This window comes from Mus pahari, chromosome 14, assembly GCF_900095145.1.
Source record: "Mus pahari chromosome 14, PAHARI_EIJ_v1.1, whole genome shotgun sequence".
Taxonomy (NCBI): domain Eukaryota; kingdom Metazoa; phylum Chordata; class Mammalia; order Rodentia; family Muridae; genus Mus; species Mus pahari.
In genome coordinates this window covers 72,190,991-72,198,082 of record NC_034603.1, presented here as the reverse complement: position 1 = coordinate 72,198,082, position 7,092 = coordinate 72,190,991, and the positions used below count along the sequence as shown (strand labels likewise).

General features: G+C 37.7%; 1 protein-coding gene across 1 annotated transcript in view; it reads right to left on the bottom strand.

Annotated features, from left to right (window-relative positions):
• Efcab13 (EF-hand calcium binding domain 13) overlaps positions 1–7,092 on the bottom strand; it is a 136,909-nt gene that overhangs the window by 33,291 nt on the left and 96,526 nt on the right. The window contains exons 36-37 of the mRNA XM_029546146.1: positions 2,040–2,144; positions 354–452 (exon numbers count right to left, since the gene is read on the bottom strand). Of these exons, the coding sequence (XP_029402006.1) occupies positions 354–452; positions 2,040–2,144 (204 nt within the window). The remainder of the gene's footprint in view (positions 1–353; positions 453–2,039; positions 2,145–7,092) is intronic.

Genomic DNA, 7,092 nt, shown 5'->3' with positions numbered 1-7,092 from the left:
TCTCTCTCTCTCTCTCTCTCTCTCTCTCTCTCTCTCTCTCTCTCTCTCTCTCTGTTCAAGTGCACCACTAGGGACAGACACCCCCTTTGTTTGCATTTTGTAACTTTCTTTTCCAAAACACAGAGTAAGGTGCACAGTTTTGTGTCTTTGACTTCAGATTAAGGAACACAAGCTACCCCCCAAAATACCATAAAAGTAAGGCTTATTTCAGCTAGAAGGAATCTGTTATTTTCAGGCAGGATTTTCTTAAGATATGTTCAATTGTCTTTGGGGAGCTCAAATTTCACAAGTGTGAAGTCAAACCCCACTCTCCCTAGTCCTGAGGAGAGGGGCCCCAGAGTGCTTACAATTACCTTCCAAGTGCTGTTCCAATTCTTCAGATACTTTGTCAGAGAAATCCATTCCCATTTTCTCCAAAATGGTGTCAAGGCTAGTGGCACGGGCTTTCCCCTCTTAGGAAAGAGAACAAACTTTGAAAACTCCACAGTGCAAAAAAAAAAAAATCCATATACTATTATTACTATGTTCAAAATCTATCCAAGTAAAAACGAGAGTTGGCACCAGAATCAGAAGCAAACTTTATTTGATTCAACTTATGTAGATGAAACGTCTACCTGGCCAAAGTTTTAAAATGAAGGTGACTGTAGACTTCAACTCAGGCATTGCTCTATCAGGCAGGTACTCTACCAGGCTGCCATTCTGTAACTACCAACTCTAAGGTAAATCAGCCCTCTGTGGCTGCTGGCCAGACCACCTTTTTCTATAATCGCATTTTGTTTTCATTGTTTTCTGTAATTTCTGCCCCAGTTATCAAGAAAATGAGTTCCATGAATACAAGGACATTTTCTTATTCCACATTAAATCTCTAATACCTAGAGAGGAACCTAGACCTTTAAGACTCAGTGAAGACTGCCTGGATAAATTATCAAACGAAGTAAACAATCCAATATTAAAATGCTAGCTAAATCAATAGTTATTTTGTCATCTAGGCTACCTGGAAAGTGGTCTACATTGTTAACAAGGTCTTGGTTCTTAGTCAAAACTGTAATAAGTACTGATTTTTCAGATTGCAAAGAACCAAACTACTGTATGTCACAGATATTAAACAGCACATTAGTACAGATTAAGATTTCTTATTTGAGTGATAATTTTCTACTCACCCTCTTTTTTAAGAAGCTTGACTTGATCCAGAAGTACACTTAGAGCTACCTTTCCATCAGCTATAATAAAAAAATCATTTTAAAAACCAAATGCAAACCCACTAGTGTACTTTAAATATATAAAACGAAGATGTGACTTAGAATTGGGATACTACAATGGTAGAGTAAGGACCAGATCCTACCCATGAGCCTTCAGTCTGTCCCTATTTCTAGTCTAAGAACTGTTGGATGGTGTTTCCTACCCTCTTCCTCATCTCCAGCTCTCCTTGCTGTATTTCCTTCAGGCCTTCTCCTTCCTTCTATTTCTATTCACCAATGTTCGTATCTTTTCTTTATCTGTTTTCTTTTCATAAACTAAGTCACTCCCAGCAGGGAGATTCTGAGGTATTACTTATACCTGCCAGTTCTATCAATAAAAGACAATTTTAATGAATTCACATATTTTGATCTATATGTTTTTATTTTTGTAAATTTTAATTAAAACATGCTTACATTGTTCCTCCCCTCCCTTTCCTTCCTCCAGCCCCTACCAAATCCCCACCCTCCAACACCTTCCATGTCTATATTTTAAAGGCCTAACTAAAAGCATGAAGATTAACCTTTGAAACTTAAAGCTGCATTAACTCAAACAGGATTTCCAAAAGACCTTGCTAAGGAGAGCAAGGGGAGTGGATGGCATTGAAACACACTTTTTCTTCCACTGCTTTGAAAAGCTCTTTGCCATCCTCGGATGGAAAGGATAATACTCTGATAAAATCAAGATGTAACTTTTCTGAATGTGTCACAAAGCTCCAACACAGAGACATAAATGTAGTTGACGCCTCCTCATACATATGTCTAATGCCCTTAGATAATACCCATACCAACAGGAATGCTTACTGTCGATTGGCAGGCTTTCTTGCAGATTCTGAAATTCTAGGCTTGTGAGTGCCACTCCCATCTTCCCTAGGATACCTTCTAACTTCTCAATGTCAACATTCCCACCTTAAGAAAGATGAGACAAATTCTTTTTACATAATTCAGAATGGTTTTTCATACACACGCACATAGAATGTTTAGGCACATACATTCAACTTCTAAACATTTGATTCCCAATACTAAGTAAGGTGGTGTGATGAAATGTTCTTCAAAGTTGATGCAAAATAAGTATCAAAGTCAAAAAGAGGTCTGGATATCATTGATCCTCTTCAAGGTCATAACAAGACCTGATAAGGCTAAAACAAAGCTTTAAAATGTGATATTGGTCATTGTCTACCAATAAATCACATTATGAAGAAAATAATACAATTATTTTTCTATTGGTTATTACCTAAACTAGGAATGGTATTTGTCTCCTTTAACTCAGTCATTTTTCTAGATTTCCAGTTAGTTATTTTAGCCAGTAAAATACCTTGATTACTGAAGCTTTATGAAATTTAACATTTCTATGCACTTCTAAAAAATGAAAGCCAGCCAGGTGGTGGTGGCGCACGCCTTTAATCCCAGCACTTGGGAGGCAGAGGCAGGCGGATTTCTGAGTTCGAGGCCAGCCTGGTCTACAAAGTGAGTTCCAGGACAGCCAGGGCTATACAGAGAAACCCTGTCTCGAAAAACCAAAAAAACCAAAACAAAAACAAAAAATGAAAGCCAGAGTAAATACATGACTTAGAAATAGATTTAAAAGATAGCTTAGAAAATACAATGGTATAGAATATCTGCTGTGGAAGAAAGTATCAATAAATATAGATTATCTGTCCCTCAATAAAATTGTTATCACTTTATAACCCAAAATAGTATGAACAAAAAACCCTCAAAAGTCAAATTTTCAATTCATAATATATAAGAATATTAGAAAATATACTGAGGGATGAATATTGTTATTTTCTTACTTTGGTTTTTTAGTTTGGGTGGTGTCCTCTTGTCCTCTTTATTTCTTCTATATAGTTTCCAAGTTTGTGTATTATGAATTTGCATGCTTATAATCATATATAACATTAAATTATTACAAGATATCACAATGACTTAAAGCTGTAGTTGTATCCTTTTACTCACTTTTGAGATTCTTGATAGTATCTACCAGCTGAAGATGACTGACCTTCCCTTCAGCTATAGGAAAAGAAACACCGACTCAAACAAAGGCAGCAATCACACTGGAATTCAAACTCAAATCACCATATCTTCTAAAAGGTAATATAAAAAGAAAATCTGCAAAACCTGATTTGCCATTGCTCACTGAGCCATCTCATCGGACCCACTCTTATCAACTTAGTATATAACTCACTGTACTGGCTAGTTTTGTGTCAACTTGACACAGGCTGGAGTCATCACAGAGAAAGGAGCTTCAGTTGGGGAAATGCCTCCATGAGATCAAGCTGTAAGGCATTTTCTCAATTAGTGATCAAGGCGGGAGGTGCCATCTCTGGGCTGGTAATCTTGGTTCGATAAGAGAGTAGACTGAGCAAGCCAGGGGAAGCAAGCCAGTAAGGAACAACCCTCCATGGCTTCTGCATCAGCTCCTGCTTGAGTTCCAGTCCTGCATCCTTTGGTGATCAGTATGGAAATGTAAGCTGAATAAACCCTTTCCTCCCCAACTTGCTTCTTGGTCATGATGTTTGGGCAGGAATAGAAACCCTGACTAAGACACTCACAGTCACTCATTATAGATATCGTGATGTATGTCAAATCTCTCCAATTCATTTTCCTTCTCAAATTAAAGTTTACTTTTTAAGTTTATTGTATTAGTATATGTTGAGTATGTTATTAACTATTGTTTTATTGTCTATTTCTACCCATAAGTTTGACTCTCTTTTTTAGCTGAAATAAGCCCCTTTTATTGAAAGTAATTGTTTATACATCATTCTGCTCTTGGTTTACTCTCTCTCCTTTCAGATTGTCCCCACGTCCCTACCCACCCAACTTCATGACCTCATTCTTCTCTCTTAAGAAAACAAATAGGCCAACAAACAAACAAGCTGAAATTAAAAAAAAAACAGACAAAAACAGAAAAAAAGAAAGAAAGAGAATGCAAGAAAAACACATACACATGCATACACACACGCAAGGATTCCACATATAAGTGAAGTCGGATGGTATTTGTCTTTCTGTGTCTGGTTTATTGTCAGGAGCCATCTGAAAGAGCCAAGAGCTAGCATATGACTTTCCTGGAGATGGCCCACGATTTTTTGCACAGTCTGCAATGGGTAAATTCTAAAATGCAAGGCCTTCAGAAATCTTATCTCAGGCTTCATCTTTTTAATGCTGATATGCCTTTCCTGTCATTATTAAATTAGTCTAATAATTCCTGGTCTATCCTATTGGGCAGATTTTCTGCAGATCAGTGAAGATATACTCTCTTGTAGTAATGCCATGTAGACAAATTCATGATTTCATAATTCCTGATAATGATGCTATAGAATCCCTAAATTTATATTAGTAATTAAGAACCCTCTATAAAAAAGTCTGCAATTAAAGCTCTGTAAACCTTTGTGTGTAACAAGCTAATTGCACTAAAATAGAAAGAAGACTTAAATGGATTTATGATCAGGGAACATTCCTTCTAAAGGTCATAAACTGGGAATGATTAATTTACTATAGGTGCAATAAGAGGAGATAAAATGTTGTCTGGTTTATCTATACAGAACTTCAATACTAATGAGACACAAGGCAGATGATTTGCCTCTTGACAAAACCATGCTAACCTAACACATAAGGTTTAAATTCTTAATGAACCTGTGGAGCTAGTGACAGAAAATGAATGTTTAATTTAATAACTTGACTTAGTGAAAACACATGTAAATATCTCTGTTGTAACTCCTTATTCAATTTATGATTTGGATTTAGGATTGAACTTATTGTGATTTAAAAAAAAAAAGATGCTTAGAATACCATGGGATCATGTACTTGAAAAAGTACAAGACTTAGGAACAATGACAGTAAGAGCACAGAGAGAGCAGGACAGGCAGAGGGCAGGCAGGCTTCTTCTTACCATGAGACAGGGTTTTCCTTAACAGCAGGTTCTTTCCCACTGACAAGGACAGGGCTTCTTAATACTCAATAAAAAGATAGCTTTTGCTTTTCCTGAGGAACAAAGGTTGGAGCTTATTTTTCATCCAGAATAAGTGAGTTCTTTCTGCACTGGTGCTTGCTCAATGAAACCTGCTCATAGGGGCTATTGCTCCATCCATCAAATGTGTGTGTGTGTGTGTGTGTGTGTGTGTGTGTGTGTGTGTGTAGTATAGTGTCTTATATACATATGCATAAATACTTGTGGGATAGATGAGACAGATGGTCAGGTTCGACAAAAAACGAGAATGTGTCTTGTGTATGTATAAATGTGTGAGGTTCTGAGCATACTGTCTGTATAAAAGTTGTTTTGTTTTTGTTTTTGTTTTCTGCAAGCATGACTTTCTTTTCTTGGTTAATTGCTCCAAGCCACCTGGCCAAAGAGAGGTGAAGCTTCTGGGCAAGAGAGAACGGAGCCTTAGCGATAAATCCTCTACTGAATCCCCCACTGCTATATGGCATAGGTCAATTGCCAGAGAAGTATAGAGTAAGTTTATAAAATAAGTGTTAAGTTTTCCAGTGTTTATTTAAGCACAGAGAATAATAAAGTAAATAATAAGAGAGATAAAGAGTTAAGTTTCCCCAGTGCTTAATGAAGCACAGAACAGTACTATAGAGTTAAGTGTTTAGCACAGAACAATAAGAAGTTAAGTATCCTACAAAGCTAGAGATCATCAGGCTTTGACTTGAGTCTCAGTTCCTAAGGCTGGGCAGGCCCCTGGCAGTTTATATCACTTTGCATGCTGTCTTTCAGGTCTACCATGTTACTGCAAATGCAGGATGTCCTCCTTCTCAAAGGTGGAATATAGCGCCCTACTGTGCACACTCATCACACCATTTGTTCATTAAAGACACTTAGGTGAATGCGGTGTAGATAGTTTCACAGTATCTAACTCTCACAAGTATGTGAAAATGTATTTGTAAGTTAAAATGGCTCTCTAATTACAATCTGTCGTCCTTGGTCTAGAAACTTTTGGAGAAGAAAGGGCAAAGCATGATGCTATTCACAACCAAGAAATTCTTTGGTGGCCGTTCCTACACTTTGACCTATAGGATGAAGTACAGACCCCCTAAGATATGGCTTTGCCTACTTTTATAGCTCTAACTTCCTAAAATAAATGAGAAGGAAACCCTTCCTTATCTGATTCAACTCCTTACAGATGCCTGAATGCAAACATCATTTCCTTCAACTTTCCTTCCTTCCCATCATGCCAAAAAATACTGTGGCACTTTTCAAACTTAATTTCTTAATTAAGTTTGAAAACTACATTAAAAAACTTAATTTTCAAACTACATAATTTTCTTCATATTTCATCCTGCTTCCAAGTAAATTATACATTCTATGCTAGTGAAAATAGATTTAATCCTTCTTTGTATTTCTTGAGCCTAGTATAGCTCTTAACATGTAATATATGAGCAAATTAAAAATAAACCATGTCCTTCTGGTCTGTGCTGGTTTACCTTGGATGCAAACTCCACAACCAATCCCAAAACACCCAGAGGAAGCTCCACTCCCAGGCGCTCTAACATGCCCAGGACCATAGGATCGAGGTGAGGAGGACACAACATCTGTCCCAACACCACAGGGTGGAACTGAGATCAGTGGAATCCAGGAATCCAGGAACCTGACCAGTGGCCTGGGTTCCTTCTGGTCTGCACCAGTTTAACTTGCACGCAAACTCCTCAGCCAGTTCCACAACACCCAGAGGAAGATCCACTTCCAGGATCACAGAATTGCAGGGTCACAGGATCCCCAAAGCTTGGTCACACCAGGATCTCAGCATCCCAGAGGCAGCTTGACTCCCAGGAACTCTGACACACATAGAAATAGAAACAATGAAGAAATTATGAAGGGAGACAACCCTGGAGTCAGAAAACTTAGGAAAGAGAT